The sequence below is a fragment of the Canis lupus genome, chromosome 36 (assembly GCF_011100685.1).
Source record: "Canis lupus familiaris isolate Mischka breed German Shepherd chromosome 36, alternate assembly UU_Cfam_GSD_1.0, whole genome shotgun sequence".
Lineage (NCBI taxonomy): Eukaryota > Metazoa > Chordata > Mammalia > Carnivora > Canidae > Canis > Canis lupus.
In genome coordinates, this window is record NC_049257.1 from 22,695,482 (window position 1) to 22,713,171 (window position 17,690).

At 40.9% G+C, this 17,690-nt stretch overlaps 1 protein-coding gene across 1 annotated transcript in view; it reads right to left on the reverse strand.

Moving 5' to 3' along the window:
• The window catches only part of TTN (titin), a 273,898-nt gene that overhangs the window by 216,439 nt on the left and 39,769 nt on the right, over positions 1 to 17,690 (reverse strand). The window contains 10 exon segments of the mRNA XM_038584970.1: positions 1,090 to 1,146; positions 6,527 to 6,715; positions 11,489 to 11,614; positions 11,835 to 12,119; positions 13,979 to 14,210; positions 15,378 to 15,543; positions 15,633 to 15,774; positions 16,319 to 16,579; positions 17,015 to 17,275; positions 17,411 to 17,671. Coding sequence (XP_038440898.1) covers positions 1,090 to 1,146; positions 6,527 to 6,715; positions 11,489 to 11,614; positions 11,835 to 12,119; positions 13,979 to 14,210; positions 15,378 to 15,543; positions 15,633 to 15,774; positions 16,319 to 16,579; positions 17,015 to 17,275; positions 17,411 to 17,671 — 1,980 coding nt within the window.

A 17,690-nucleotide genomic window follows, 5' to 3' on the forward strand; every position in this document is an offset into this window, starting at 1 on the left:
TGGAAAAAAAGTAAATTATAAAGCATTTTACTATTTTCCATAGTCCTTGAAAAAGTTGAAAATAAATGAAATTGCAAAATAGGAAATGAAATAAAATGCATGCTACAGATTCTCACAAATCCATAAAAAGTTCACTCACCATATTTGTTCGAATAAACGCAACACCATGCTCTGTTTAAAAGATTCTGACACGAAAATCGTTCGTTGTCTGGTCTTTTCTTCAAACTGTTGAAATTTCTTCTTGAACAAGCAAAAATGCATTTCAAAATAACATGTTCCTGTGCATGTTTGTTTGGGGAGCAGGAAAACTTAGTTCTTTTGATGGCTAAGAGGAAAATCTTACCTGACTTGCAGAGAGTGGAATAAACGCCCTTTCTGATCCTTTTGATTATAGAGTAAATTATTATATTTTTGAGAATTAACTATTTAAAAAATATCTACAAGAACTATAACCATAAGTAATTAGCTAAAATAAAATGAGAAGGCGTTTATTCGAACTAATACAGCCATAAAGTCACAATGTTATGCAAAGAAAAGCAGGCAATAAGGATCACGTAAGGCAGCTATCTGCAAGCCAGTGTAAGAGACATATCAATGTTAAGATGATGTATGTGCATGAAGTGTCCACCAGAATGGGAATATAACATTTTCACACACCCTAAATAAAGTCGCATTTCAATCATAATTCATTCGTGACATTGCATTCTGAGAATGACAGCTAGGTTATTGCCTATTGTTCAATTTAATTCACCCTGATTTCGAAAACAAACTTTTACTTCTTGATTTCATGCATTAAGATGACAACTTTTTCTAATACGCGCTTTTGAAAATGGCTGCAAACATGAAGTGGAATATGGCTGATAAATTTTAAATACAAGACTTTAAATTACCATCAAACAAATTACTGTGAAATGCATGTAACCATCAGCATACTAAACCAGGCATGCGACATAGTAATATATACTCTAAGAGATATATTTGTACATCTATGTCATTTTTCTCAATATTACTAAGGGGAAATAGGCAGCTCAAGGATTCTATTAATCCTTCAGAATTTCTACTTAAATCTCACATCCAATATAACAATACCTTTCATCTCCACCTCAATCTGCTCTTCAATCCTCCCGTGCAAAATTGATTCTGGGGCTAAAATGGAAAAACACATATGGAGATTTTAATGATTAATGCCATAGACTTTCTGCCTCGATTCATATATTCATACAATTACAATTTTCTCTTTATTCTGGTAATGGAAAACTACATCCTCCAAATGCACCCCCAAAATCCATGCCAAACAAATCAATGAACTGATAGAGTACATGACAATGTTGGCAGAGAGATTTTAAAACATTTTTATTTTAGGTTCTCTGTGAAATTACCACTTTTAGTTCTATAATTCCCCATGCCTTTACATGCATTCAAAAAAGCAATCCACAAACTACAGGAATATTCTTTTTTTTTTTTTTAAATGTCCTATCAACTGAACATTTGCTAAGAGATGGAGTCACACAGAGAAGGAACATGCATTTTCTAACTTGCCACTTTTTGCCGAGGGCTAGTCTTAGGTGTTCCTGCAGAATAAAGTGTTTCCTGCTAGTAAATACTCCTTTGATTTGGGACATGTTTAAAAGTTTAAACTACACAAAGTCTGATTACATGTTAAGGAGTAAAACAAAGAGTCTTCAACTCAAAAAATGGCTTTTATTAGATAGGGAAAAGGCACAGGCTTTAGACACAATCATCTCTGGGGCAGCTTCTTGAGCAGGGCAGGTGCCCTGGTGTCCGTCAGTCTTCCGTCCACCTGTGAGGCACCACGCACAGGCTCCCCGGCTTCTCCTTTCCTTGTGGGCTTTGGCATGAAGTGAACGACAAACTTGATGTTTTCTTTGATGATTCTCTCTTTACTTCGTGGGTTGTTTTAATTTGTGACGCTTTGAGTGTTTTAATACTTTTAATGTCTGAACCATGGGCAATTTTTGTAACTGCTCTGGTTTGCGATTCTTTTGCTAGGTGAGAATAAAGTTAGGAAAAGGAATACATTAGCTGTGTTTGAAGAGTAAATCACATGCTGAATTTAGAGAAGGTGACATGTCATTAGGATGAGAAGGAAAGCAGCATGTTAGTCCCCAAACTAATATAGGATATACCTAGGCTTATTATGCACAGAATAACCCTACTTGAACAGACTTACAGGGTTTTACATTCCTACTTGATCGTAGATAACTGTGCAGCCTACATCAAGTTATAAGGCCAAAGTTAAAAGAGGAACATATAAGGACTGGTCTCATGTTCAATAATTAGACAACTGTGCCCGATCCTTCAGTCTTCAAACACTTAAATGGCGTATCTTTCAACTCTCTTAAGTACAAGAGAGGCAGTCTGGACTTTCCAAGAGAAAAATGCTCATGTGCCAAGAACACTTTAATAATGTAATTAATTAGGACCGAGTGAACTGGCCACCCTGTGGCAAAAATGTCTAGCTCAAATCCACTCTGGCAACATGACGATCAAGCATGTACTGTGGTCCTAGATTCCTTAGGAAGCAAGTTGAAAGACCTACATTACTCCTACTTCCACAACACAGCCAACCCCCAATTATATGGCTGCAGAAACTGTCACAATTGGCACCCGGGTCACCTCCAGATAAGTTGTCACTCTGTGTGATTATTGCAGTAGCCAGCAGCTATGGTGACAGTGAGGGTCAGCTCTCTGGATGGTAGAGTTTTCCAATTAATTTGCATAACTAGGCCTCAGTTCTTGAGATATTGGAGGACACAAATATTACCAGAAATAGCTACAGAGCAAAATGTCAGATTAAGAAGGAAGAAAGACTCCCGTGGGTGAGTGAGGATTACAGATATATTAAATGATGCATGAACCTGTTACAAAATTCAGAGCCAAGATGGCTGTCACCTGGCAGGGTACTTATCCCCTGCTCATCTCTAACATCTCAAAAATGGTATGGACAGATCAGGAAAGACCTTGAGGCCACAGTTCGCCATGGACCTCTAGAGATGCTGGAGCATCTTCCATCAGCTTCCTTCCATGGGACTCAGTGAAGATCCTTCACCTTGCCGACATACAGCATGGGGTTTTAGCCCCTGAAGAATAACTTTCCCATTCCATTAGTATCTAAGAGGAAGTCCATGGATAAAAGGAAGAACTTGTCTTTTCCAAGACAAATTGATTCATGCCCTTTCAGACATGGTGGCAAATCAAGTGCGATAGCAACAAAAAATAATAATCTTGCCTTGAGATAACTCTACAATTCCAGGGGGACCTGAGACTGTAAAGCAGTATCATCTCTACCGAGAAATAGCTACAGACTACTAATCTTGGTCCAGACAGGGCCCTGGTATTTTCAGTGCCCAATTTGCTATTTTCATAACATCTTTGTAAACATCTAGAACTTCCAGATCTGCAAACAAAGGGCAGATGGGACTTTTTGAGCCTCCTCATGTTAAAATAATTAAATTTAAACTCAGCACAGTATCAGGCACAACGATCAATAATTAATACTCGATGAACGATAACATCTTGACCTTCTTCAGTATACTTCGTAGGCAGCACGTTTGGTAACTATTAGGAAAAGCAGCACATGTGAGAAATAAACTCTAACCTTCTGAAATGAGATTTGAAAGTTAAACTTCCTTGAGTCTAGACTGGAAAGTAACTGTTCGTCACAAGCCTGGCCACCAGTGACCAGGCCACTTATCCACAGAGTGCTAAGCTAGGGCTGTGCTAATGAACATATTCATTGACTTTATTTGCATGGCAGAAAAGCTGCGTAAAGCGATGAGGATGAGATGAAGCAAGTCATAGCTAAACAGCAAAGAAGCACCTTCTATGCTTAGTCGGGCCGACGAGGTCTCCCAGCCGTAGTCGTTGCGGACCAGGCAGCTGTACAGCCCTTGGTCCGCCCGCTGAACGTCGCTGATGGTAAGAAGCTGAATCTTCCCACTTTGGGACGGCCTCACTCTTCCAGAGGCCTCGATCTTTACGCCTTGGTGGGTCCACGTGACCTCAACAGAAGCTTCGTCTTTTAAAACACAGAGGAATCGAGCAGTGTCGCCGCATCTCACGGACAGATCCTGCAGGTGCCGGAGAATCTGCGGGGCCTCGCCCGCCGCCCCCTGGGCCTGGTTCCCGGGGCGTGCAAGGGATGCTCGGCGGCGCAGCGCTACACCGTGCACCGATGCCACTGTGTGGGTGGGGCTCTGAGACAGACTCTCAAAGACCTGGGATTCGTATTCATATTCGAATGATGATCCTTGACATGACTTAATTTCGCTTTGGGACATTTTGCTCTCCTGCTTTGTGAAAGCGCAATCTGCCACTGCCTGGCACTTGGTGGGCTCTCTTACATCTTTCCCAGAACTCTGCCTACCTAGGGCTCGCACTGTATGATCAGGTGACAAGAAAGAGAAAAGAATATTAAGATCTAAGCGGTGGTACGTGGCTAGGTTAGTAACATGAAACGGCATGGAAGATGAGGATGAAAGATGTCATTGTCGCTTGGAAGCAGCATGCCAGATGCAGTGCACTCCGGATGTCAGGTCACACGAAAGAAAGTCCCTTCCCAGTGATCCAGTGATGAATGGATGATGAAGCCTCATGCGGCCGCCATAGGGAATCTGGGTCCTTCTTTCGGTTGTCACTGCAGCTAACCGTGACACAGTCTCTCTTTCTTTCCCACCCCTCTCCCCCCTCCCCCCCCCCGAATACCATTTATCCCCTTTCTTCCATATACTGTATAAACATCATACAGCAAATGGATCATTAATGATCCAACAGGTGAGATGTTGTTTAGAAAAGTAAACACATCGAGCAAAGTTGATGCCTAAAAAAAATACTAAGGTAATGCACAGAATACATAACTTCAGAGAGATTTAAACTGTATAGGTTAACCTATCATTGAGAACGCAGGAGGGCTTGCTGGGTGTTACTAGATTAGTAAATTATGGACTGACCACAATATGCGGTGAGACAAACAGCAGAGACTCTCATTAGTAACAGTGGGAGTAGGAGGCATGAAGCAAACCCAAGTCTTTAAAAAGCAAGATGAGCTTTACCTTTTGGAGTCACTGTGAGTGTAGCTGCACAAGAGGCTTCCCCCGCACTATTGGTGGCTTTGCAAGAGTACTGGCCAGCATGCTCTGAGTAAGCATCAACTATAAGCATTAAAGCCATGCCTGTGGACTCCTCAAAATGGAAAACTACATCTTTTGTTGGTAGAATTGGGTGCTGGTTATGAAACCACTGGATTTCCGGCCTGGGAATGCCAAAAACCCTTGCGTGAAATCTGACTGTCTCCCCGCTGTGCACCCTGAGGCTTGATAGAGGCTGGATGAAGATGGGCTTTTGGCCAAGGGACTCCTTCTTAAATGAAACTGATGAAGAGACATGCCATTGGGAGTTTGATGTAACTTCTTCAAATTTGCTAAATCCTGAAAAGAAGCATGCCAACCTTTAATGTCTTACTCTGCATTGAAACCGGAGCTCATTTGGAGTTGTCTACAGATCTGCTGCAAATTTCTATGATGGACTAGAATCCAGCCCAATCCTAATTATCTTGTCAACATATGTCACTATGGTTCCAAGTCACACACGTTCACTTCCACTTTCCAGGCAAAGAAGCCAAGACATAAATAATCTAAGAAAGTTCACTATATTGTTTGTGAAGGCAGTCGTGAAGTACACAATTTGGTTCAGGTATTCCTATTCTCTGTTTTTATTTTTTTTCCCCCCTCTGGTTGTAAAATTACATTTTCTATTTTGCAAACCACTTTCAATTGATTGTTAAGAAAATATATGATTATTATAGTGTTTAAAATGAAGAGAAAACCCCAATTTCCCTTAATCCTGATGTATTTGTACATGATTCATAATACATAGATTAAGTTAGCCCAGCAAAAATAGTTTGTATAAAAGTAGTGTTATCTTGTTTTGAATCAAAGTGCCCTCCACTACCAGGGAAGTGTTTCTGATTGCTTTTAAGCCCCATCAGAAATGCTAAACCATCTTAGGACTGGGCGCCTCAACCTTCAGGCATTCTCTGACTGACAGTGAATACACCTAGCTGGTGTACAGACCTGAGGTCATCCTCTGCAGCCTCTGTGAAATCAGAATAGTGTCAGGACAATGGGGGGATAGTAACGCTTACATTATACATTTAAAAAAATTTTTCATCCTAGCTAAATGAGAAAACAAATCTACCTTTTTCTTTAGCATGTTTCTCTCCAGTCTGATACATGCTGATCAGAAAGCATGAAAGCTGGTAAGGAGAGCAATACGTTACAAAACATCATAAAGACAAAGCAGGGCAAAATAAGGAATGATGGTTTGTGATTCATAATAAGATGGGATAAATGGAAAGTGAGAATGTAGCATATAACATGGAAACAATTAGTTGCATTAAAAGAATTGTAGGGCCGGCGATGGTTTACATGGAGTCTTTAGTGACTGTTACTGACGTTGTAAGATTAGATCCATATTTAAATATGGTTCTTAAGGTTGTTTACTGTACCTGCCAGTCTCAAGTTGGCTGTGCTTGATACTTGACCCATAGCATTATTAGCAACAAAAGTGTAAGTTCCTTCATCTTCTGGATAAGCTTCAGCGATTTCCAGCTGGTAAGTGTCTTCAAATTGAGTCATTCTAAAGAACCTGGATGGCTTGATTTTCTTGTCTTTGCTGTACCAAGACACTTTTAGATCTGCATCACAAAAGGAATAAAAAAGACATTTAAAACACAAAAAGTGGTGGATATTTTTACCTGCAAACACAGTATTGATTGTATTGGTGACTATATTTCATATTCATCTTAATGGCTTCATATTTCTCTTCTGGGGCATGCCACATCTATTCTTACAAGATTTCTTCTCATCTTTAAGAAAGAAACATGATTTTAGAAAAATCCAGCTTATAAGCTGGTTGTAATGTTTGAAATTTTACAATTTTAGTTATATTCTTTTTAACCACTTGCAGGTCATGCTGTGGAAACAGGGACAAGGTTTTGATATAGTTAGAGACCTCAAGAAAAAGATAGTCATCATGATGTCATCATGATGGGTTTGATCTAGGATTGTGGTCACCTACTAGGACATGAAGTAAGGCAACCTGCGTTTCTGGTGGGCACAAAGATCAACTAAAAACAGAGCTGAGAAGGTCAGCATTCCCAGAAGTCTAAAACAGACACCCTATAGGCTGAAGGAAAAATTTCTATATTTTCATTACCAATGAGCAAATCTTGAAAGGTCTTAGCACGGCAAAAATGATTTTTAAAACTGAAAGAAAGAGTAATGAATTTGGGCATGTTAGATATCATTGGCTTTTTTCATCGTAGCAGTAATAATAAATAATAATAAAACTAGCTCTTTTCACACAAAGAGTTGAATCATCTTAAAATGGTGGAACATAACCCAAAAGCAAAGATAAAATAATATTTTGTTGTTACAGCTTAAGGTCTTGAGAACTTAAAAAAATATTATACGTCCGTTGAAACAATCACCCTATAAGTCAAGAGGGGATTTACATTTATTTAGTCACTAGTTCTTAAAAGCCACAACCCAAGGCTTCTTGCTTTTGGAGTATGATTACTGTGTCACTTCCTTATCTCAATACCACCCATGGGGGGATTCTCTAGTAGTCCAGTCATCTAGCATTTGTTTGCATTTTAGCACAGATACTGGTTTGTGAAGGCCCATGAGGGTAGTTGTTTATAAACTACAGGTTCTCCTTTTAAAAACACAAATCTCTTCACTTTCTTAGGTAGCAAGGTAAGGAAGAAAATGGAATCCCGATACCACAGTTTCCCAGCTGTGTGATCTTAGACCCATCATTTAATCTCTCTGGACCAATTTTCCCATTTGTAAACTGAGATGCATAATAATTCATGAGCTCTTCATTGCAAAAGCACTGCTGTGTGATTTAAATGACTTACACACAGGAAGGGCTTTATAAACTACCGGCACAAGTCAGGCATTAAGCAAGAATGTCTAACCCCGTCCCCAAGGGATCAGCAGTGCCTTCAATAATTTGCCCCAAGACAGGGCCATGGAACATAATAGAGAACTCCATCACATGGAATTTAACAATCATTCTACATTTAGTTTGTCTGTTAAACCCCAATTGAAATGAAATGATGAAGAGTTGGTCCATCTCCTTACGGGGTTCTCCACATATTCCTACAACAAACCCTTCGGTGAACTGAATGAAGCCCTAGGACAGGCATGCATTGCCAACAATAAATGAACTAAAAGGTGAGACCTCTTTCAGTAATGGTTTTGGTGCTTCTGACTGGGCTGCCACTATCTATGTTGGTCACTGGCCTCTTTTGGCTTCTGTGAGGCCACCCCACTGCCACTGCTCCCCATTCCATCACTCCATTGTATATGGTCTTTAAATTCTGTTCATTCTACTTCTTTAATTCTCCCACAATCTACACCCTTCTTTCTCCTGACTCCTCTAGTTGAGGGCCTTGTCAGCACTCTCCAAACCTATTAGGATGACCTCTCCCTTGGTCCTCACCTGATCTCACCTCCCACATCTGTCCATTCCTCTTTTCATTACCACAGCATTGTCCCTGAAGAGCAAACCTGATCATGTTACTCAGAGGCTTACAAATCCTTCAGTCGCTCCTCAGTGTAAAGACGACAAAATCTAAAATCCTAAGCAGAGAATACCAAACCCCTTAGGATCTGGCCCTTGCCCTCTTTTCTGGCTTTCTCCTTCACTTATTACATAACTTTCCAACCATACTTAAACCACTGGTCGTTTCCAGCACATGGAGTGCTCTTGTAGGCCTTTCTGACTTGTAAATGTCATTCTCTGCCTAGAACACCATTGTGGTCAATGATCCTGTTGACTTGTCAATGCCCAGTCCATGCATCTCTCTCTGTCTTGCAAACAGACAGTACTGAGTACATGGGTTGTTACAGCACTTACAATCTTGGGATCTAATCTCCTCACCCACATGCTGAGCTCCAGGAAGGCAAACTCGGGTCCTGGCAGCCCTAGCAGCTAAAGTGATGTTTCAATAGCAAGAACGCTGACATTGGTAGAATAAAACTGAAGAGCTACTTAAATGAACAATGAGCATCCATCATTGCTAGACTAATTATTTATCATTTTATTTAGCTAGCTGTTGCTCGGTAAGCCTCCAAATGATACTGACTGATAACATGTAAAATAAATATTACTTAGCAAAAAACTAGCTTTATTACAAGTTTTAAAATTCTACTTTTCCAAATTGCTTTTGCATCAGTAGGTGGCACCAGAGACCTTCAACAGGCAAAACTTTCTCATAAAGGTACCACCAGATTGCTCAAGGTCAATCAAGTTTCACGCTTAAGTGAGTATTGAGTTCCAAAAAGATATGACTGAGATTTCTGAAGACTCCTAATTTTTTTCCAGTTTGTAGAAGGTAGGGGTGAATTTACTCTCCTAGGGTAATACCTGGTCAGAGGAAGTTGTGTAAATATTTTCAGTCCCAGGGGCATGAAAGTGTATCATTTGGTAAGCTTTTAAAAGGACATTTTACTATGAACTTAATTTTTGCCATATAGAAAATACATTTGCAAGAGGATGCTGAAGCCTCTATGTGTGTTATAAATAGCACCATAAATAGTAATCCACAAATTTATAAAGTCCATTTAAACAATTAAAGATGTCAGTCATATAGAAAAGATTTTTTCTTTCTACCCCAATTGGAGTCTTATAAAGGCTTTGAACATATTTTTGCAATACTTTAAAGGCAAAAATATAATGTTATTTATAAACAAAAAAACACTATGTAAAGATGTGCTTTAGACAATCCATATATGTGTATATGGATTTGAAAACTTGCCTCTCAAAATGCAAAGAAAGGATAAATTTAGTGAGTTTGATATTAAAACCCCATTTTTTATTATGTTAGTAGGATATTATCAAATAAATCTCTATTTCTTGATATTTAGTACTTCTCAAACTTTGTGTTTTGAGTCACCAAGTCTATGGGGTTTGTTCATGTTGGTTACTGAATACTAGACTTTTATGTTTGTATAATTCCCCTCTACAGCTATAATAAAATTAATGTACTGAGCACCAGTCACTTACCAGCCATGCCTATAGGTACTTTACATATATAATATCTTTTAATTATGTCATAAAAATCAAATAGGTCCATTTGGTTTCTAGATCAGCATCTCCATCTCAGAAGGGGAAATCATCAGGTCATAGAACGTCAATTGAAATACTAACTTGTTCAGGAAAATGGCTCATGGCAGTGCAGAGATTGAGTCATAAACTAATGGTAGAAGCATGATGATGATGATGATGATGATAATAATAATAATAATAACAACCCCACAGTTATTAGGAATGCTGTGAGAAGCCCAAGCTCTAAGGCTTTCCCTTTGGTGATCATACATAAAGGCCAAGCAAATGAGAGTGATTTTCATTTGGGATAAACTTGATTTACCTTTTCCTTATGTAAGGTAAATCTACAATCGTTATCAGCTTGAAATGGCTGCAGACATTTTGTTCCATTCTACCAAGACCGGACTCCTGGGGTTGGGGGAGGGGCGGGGATATCTGGGAAGCATGCCCCTATTAAAGAGTATAATAGCTAACCCACAGGCGGGTTACTACGTGATAAACACTGGGCCATGAGCTGGTGTGTGTTATCTAGCACAATCCTGATTGGTGTTAGTCATTTGACAATCACTCTTTTGTCCAATTAACAGTTACTCATTGAATATACACTATATATGAAGCTACTCTAAGACAAGGACCCACCCTTGCTGCCAAGGATCCTACTTTCCAGTAGCTACTGCCTTTTTAGGCAATATGTTCTAGGTACTAAGACAGACTCCCTGCCCTTGTGAAATGTATGTTCTACGATTAAACACAATGCTATCCTTACTTTATTCATGAAGGAAAGAGTAGCATAGAAATCTCATCTTTGCCTAAGGTCACACAGGGGAGCCAGGATTCAAATCCAACCTCTGATTCCTATTTTTTATATTATAGGCTACTGCCTTCCAAAGGAATATACCTTTTCACACAAGCACTGTCAATAGACTGAATAATGCCTTACATATAAATAGACTCTTCTTTTGAAATATATGTAGGTACTATTATGATTAATAGAATAATAATTGTAGTTTTTGTTGTATTTTTTCAAGAGATAACAAAAGTTATCTAAGGGAACATGACATATTTTGAACATCAGAAAACACCAATCAAGTTCTTTTTTTCATTGTGGTTAAAAAAAAAAACAAAACCACATAATATAAAATTTACCACCTTAACCATTCTTAGATATACATTCAGTGGTAGAAAACATGGCCTATTCCTTTATTCAGTAATTCATGTGAGTCTTCTGCAAGATTCCCATTAAAATCAAATTATGCATGAGAGATGTTTGTGATGGAGGGAAAGGCGAGAAAACTTTCCTCAGATAGTTCTTTGTAAATATTAGCAATGAAACCTTTGCTCATAAACCTACCTGTTCCAGAAACTCTGCATTGAAAACGGGCTGGCTGTCCCTCAGAAGTGACAGTGTCCTGAAGCGGGGTGATGATGGCAGGAGGATAAACTGGCATTTCCTGATCTGGAGACACGACCTCTGGAACTAAGAAAGGGACCACAGGATTTGTTATGATTAAGCCACAGTCCCCAGCAGAATGGAGAATGCTGATTTATCTTAATTCACCTGGCAGCGGGGCACCTTCTAAAAGTTGGGGAGCAACCTGCTTTTATGAGCTCTAAATTGTATTTACAAACACAGAGAACACAAAGGCGGGTTTCTTAAGGTTTCATATTAGGCTGAGAGGTAGCCAAGGCATTTCTACCTTCCACTGAGAGTGAGGCTGAGGTTGTGGCAACTCCATAGTCATTCTTGGCTTCACAGGTATAAACAGCCGCATCCTCTGGGAAGGCTTCAATGAGCAGAAGTGTGTACTCTTGCCCATCGTGAAGAAATTTGCACTTGAATCCAGTGGAAAGCAGCTGCTCTTCCTTGTACCAGGAAATCTTGGGCTGTGGTCTGCCGGATATCACAGCACAGAAGCGGGCAGGCTTGCCAGACTGCACAGTTGCAGGCTGGAGCTCCTGCAGAATCTGGGGCGGTTCTGGTGCTGGGGGTGAATGAAAACAAACAGCTGGTGAAACAGTGTGACAACACGGGAGAACGTGTGAAAGTCTATGTTCATCCGTGGCCAGTCGTGATGTGTTCAGAAACAAAACTTTGGAATTGTGAGATCTTTACTTGTGTCAGAGTATTAGAACATTCTTGGTGCTAAGAGGGAAGAAAACATTTGGAATGTTGCCCTCAAAGAGAGAGAAAAACTTTTTTTTTTTTGGTATTTTTTTTTATTGGAGTTCAATTTGCCAACATATATAACACCCAGAGCTCATCCAGTCAAGTGCCCCCCTCAGTGCCCATCACCCAGTCACCCCATCCTCCCCCACCCACCTCCCTTTCCACTACCCTTGTTAGTTTCCCAGATAGAACAACTTTAGAAAAAGATGTTTCTGGTATCCGAGGTCTGGTAAGGGGGTGTTGTTCAGAGTGTTAAGCTTGTCAACATAATATAATCACCCCTTTCCTTACTGGGGTCTGGGTGGGGGTGGAGATGGGCGGTAGTCTCAAGAATGTTAGAACAACTGCCACATGCTACCTGTTTTACATCATTTGGGCAAACCATGTGGCTCATCACATCCAGGATTGTTTGTTCTGCAAGTATTTGTGTATATGTGAGTCATTTCTTTATGTACAGATGCTAATGAGGTACAATCAGTAAGTATGAAACAAAGAAGTGTTATTCCAGATCTAGTTCAAGGCAATTAAGTAGACTTAAAAAAAAAAAAAAACCCTCACTTTCCCGCTATGCTAATTAAAGCATCTTCTCAGTGTTGGGATGAGGGAGGGGAACTGGGTATTTCATGGAATACAGAAATGGGGAGAAAGGACTTCTGTGAGGCTAGTTTCTGACCTTTACTTTTTTTGTGCCTCAGCCTCTCCTCTATTAATATAGAAATAATAAGAACTGGATGCCATGATGATTTGGTCTTCCTTCTAGGGATGATGGGAAGTTTGGCAATATGGCTCATTTTTATTAACTTGAGATGCTTGCCACTGTTCTTTCATCTGCTTCTGGGGCATTTGTTCAGGGACGACTCAAGGTTAAAATAAGGATGGGCAGTCCTTTTTCTTCTGTATTTAGGTTAGTCTCACTTCTAGGTCAACCTCAGATTCAGCTCTAAGTTTTCTAAAGAGAAAAGTGGATGGTTTAATGGCACTCCTCTGAGGACTTGGAATCCCCCTTAAAAGTAAGAGCCTCTGGTCCCAGGGTGTGGGGCAGAGAAAACCTGGCTCCATATTGCCTGTGGCTCTCTAGGCCCCCTGGGGTCTCAAAGAAGACTTCTGGATTTTCCCACTACACAGGAGAGGCTGGAAATGCCCCTGGGGCTTGGTAGCATTACTAGTCCTTAAGCAGCTGGGGCGAAGGGCAGACCAGCTGAAAGCTGTATCTGGAAAACCCACTGAGGGTCTATTAAAATTGATATACTGGGGGATCCCTGGATGGCTCAGTGGTTTAGTGCCTGCCTTCAGCCCAGGGCGTGGTCCTAGAGACCTGGGATCGAGTCCTACATCAGGCTCCCTGCGTGGAGCCTGGTTCTCTCTTTGCCTATGTCTCTGCCTCTCTCTGTGTGTCTCTCATGAATAAATAAGTAAAATCTTAAAAAAATTGATATACCATGGAGATTCAACTATGTTGACCAACTAATCCACTAGGCACTTTCTAGAAATGACATCTTTACAGTTTTTAATAGCAGCTGTCCCTTTACCATAATGTGAAAGTAAATGTGGCTGCAAACATATGAGTATCATGGCTTCTTTAGAAATTGCCTTAGAAACCATTGGAACTTTAGGAATTTAAAGGGGAGGATTATTCCAGAAGGATCCACAAAATATGTTAATATCTCTACCTACCATTGACGTAGAGAGTAACAGAACTCCTGTTCCTTCCTGCCACGAAGGTGTATTCACCAGCATCGCTATGCCTGGTCTCAGAGATAAACATCCGGTGGATTCTTCTCTCCACCACATATTGGTGTCGTTCTTGAATTTGGAAATTGATTTCAATGCCATCTTTATACCAGTGGGCATCAACATCGTCTTCATTGACTTCAAACTCAACGACAGCACGTTGTTTCTCAATAACCTTTGATGGAGCAACATAAAAAGAGAATTGAAGCCTTGCTTTCCTTTCAGTTTTAACCTGTCTCTAAACCCGCTCATTGCAAGAGCGGTGCTGAACCTATACGTTATGATATAAAAAGTTGTCTGGGGGTAGCACATTCTAATTTGTCCTGCATGACCTTAGACAAATGGCGCCCTAACTTCTTCTGTAGAGGATCATGCTTACACCTGCACTGAAGAGAGACGATTTGAATCCTTAAATGTTAGCTTCCTAACTAATAATAACTGAAATAATGACACCTTCCATCTGTGGGCTTGTTATTTTTGTAAAAGCTCTTCTACTCTTCAATTTGATTTCATGCGGTCTGAACAATAGCCTCCCGGGGTAGGCAGAAACTATTAGCCTCTTTTTTAAAAGTGAGGAAATCGAGGTTCAGGATTGGACAGTAAAGGATAGAAGACATATTCAGGTCGTCTGCATCCTCACCGAAGGCTTTGGCATCACCACGGCCCTAAGGCCTGTCACGCCTGCTTCTGCTTCACGCCTGCTTTTGGCATCACCACGGCCCTAAGGCCTGTCACGCCTGTCACGAGCAATATGATAAATCTAAATTCAAATGATATTTCTCTTAACATGTCATCGCCATGACCGCATTTGGGAAGACAGGCACTCGTGAGAACAGGCTCTGCACGTGTGGAAGAGCGAAGGGATCCGGCTCGGCACCCTTGCTAGGAGTCCAGCTTTGTTCAAACAGGCCCTCTTGGACCTCCGGAGTGTTCCAGGCCAAGGGCCTACGTACCTGCCTCTCCACAGTAGAGGCCCCCGAGGAGGTGCCACCTCATCCTACATTCCCTCAATTCTACTTGCTGTGTCAGCACCACAACTTCAATTTTAGTTCTCTGCTGGTTTGTGAGGCTTGGCAGGTGGCCATTTATTAGACAGTGAAGTTTCTACAGCTGCTTTAATTAAAGTATCTCGACAGCTGCTGAGGACACACTATTTCCCTAAGTGAGGGGAAAACTGTGACTGAGCGGATGTCGGATTAAGAGTCTAAGCCAGCTGGGATCAGCTGTTTTCATTCTTTAGAAGACTGGGGTTAGAAAACTTTAAAGTCAAAAAATTAAAATATCAAACTATGGAGTCTGAGCTATTGATGACATGTCCCCAAATTCAGCATGTAGACAATACCTGAACCTCCCTTTTAAGACTTCGGATGCGAACGTCTCTGCCCTCTACATAGAGGTTAGCAGTGGACATGTTGCCTCCCGCCACCACTGCGTACTGCCCGGCGTCAGACATCCGGGTGGATGGGATGAAGAGGCGGTGGACGTATTTCTCTTTCTGTATCTTTATTCTAGGAATGAAATGGAAATTGAAGTTTAATATATGGTCATTCAAAGCAAAGTGGGAATTACTAGAACGTAGCAAAGCCAAACGACCGACCTATCCACGCTTGGCAGTTCTTGGCCGTCTTTCATCCACTGGACGGTGATGTCAGGTTCAGAAACTTCACATTCAAACATGGCACGCTTCTTCTCAAGAACCTTAATGTCCTTAATGTGTTTCCTAAATTCTATATGACGAGCTGGAACACAGTATGTACAAAAATGAACCTTTCTAATAGTTTTAAGACATAACTCACAGAGTGCATAATCCACCCATGCAAAGCACTCAATTCAGGGCCTTTCAGTGTAGGCAGAGTTGTGCACTACCCCCGAAAGACCACACACCCCTTAGCCATCACCCTCTAACCATCACCTCAATCAAGGTTAGAATATTCTCATTACTCCCGAAAGACCATCCACCCCTTAGCCACCACCCTCCAGATCCCTCTTATGGTCTCCCCTCAGATTTAGGCCCCAATCTACATCTCTACAGATTTGTGTATTCCGACATTTCCTATAAATGGAATCATACCATATGTGGTCCTTTGGGACTGGCTTCTTTCACTTAGCATAAAGTTTTTAAGGTTCATCCACGTTGTGGCATTATCAGCACTTGCTTTTTATTGCTAACAATATTTCATTAAACATACACCACATTTTATTCATTAATGAATGCACTACTTAGTATTTTATATAGTGCGTCTGACATTTATTTTTATGGATAAGACATTTGTGAAACCATACCTTCCACATAAAGGGTGGCTGTTGATGTAGCTTTTCCAGCCACAAAGGTGTACTCAGCTGCATCCCCAAAGTGAACGTTCCTGATGTTCAGTGAGTGCGTAAGCTTCTTGGTTCGCATCTGACACCTGTCAGTTGATTTGATTTCCACGCCATTCTTTAACCATTTGTAAGAGATGCCTTCATAGTTCACTGTTACCTCAAAGGTAATGGTGTCTTTCTCTTCAGCATTGATGTCCTTCAGCATGGACGTAATCATGATTGCTGCAAAGGGGGAAGGAAATACACCCCAGGAGGCTTTGTGTCAATACGATGGGAGTTATAACAAGCACAGGGTGCCAACTAGGAATGTGTTCAGTATGTCTGTCAAGGTGATTAGAGCTCAGGGAGGTGGGCTATGACATCTTCCATATCTTCCAGGGACCCCTCTACAGGACAATATCAGTGACAGAGGAACAGAAAGAGCTAGCAATAGATCCTAGAGCCTCTTTTACAAGTAGCCTTTCAAGGCTACTCTAACCAGAAAATTTTATCCAGGTGGAGATGCAGGTGCCTAACTTAGGGTGAACACACGGTAGATGTTTCAATCAAGGATTTTAGGAATGGATTAACTGGCCAGGAAGGAATCGTGTAGGATATGGAGTAACAATGAGGTTACCAAGTATTTTATATCATTTTTTTTTTTGTTCGTTTACTTACGGGTCACTTTCAGGGTGGCGCTGACTTGGTCATTGCCACAGACAAATGTATATTCCGCTGCGTCCTCAGTGCTGGTGTTCATGATGATCAGCTGGTGGAGTTTCCCTTGCACGACTATCTTGAACTTTTCACTCATCTCGATCTCCACGCCATTCTTTAGCCACATGGAAGGCACATTGAAGTGGGATACCTCACACTCGAAGGAGGCAGTTTTGGTCTCAGGTACCTCAATGTTTTTCATGGTTTTTGTAATATGTAATGCTTGGGAAAATCAAAAGCACTTCAGTTAATATATTTTATTTTAAAAAATGGGTAAAACCAACCAACCAGCCAACCAACCAAGGAGCACATGGGGATCATCCAGGGAAATGCCATAGGGGGCCATCTAATACTTACTCTCCACAAAAAGTTTAGCTTTGCATTCCAATTGCCCCACCACAGCTGTATATTCCCCAGCGTCCGCGGGGGAAATATGCTGCAGCATCAGCTTGTGGACCTTCCTTTCTGAGACCAGTCTGTGCTTGTCACTTGGCTTAATCTCCACATTCTTGTGGAACCATTTTACTGGAACTGTGTCATGGGAAACACTAACTTCAAAGGCAACGGTGGCATTTTCCAGGGCGGTCACATCTTTTGGCTTTTTAATGATCTTGACAGCTGATGAGGAAAATTAAAC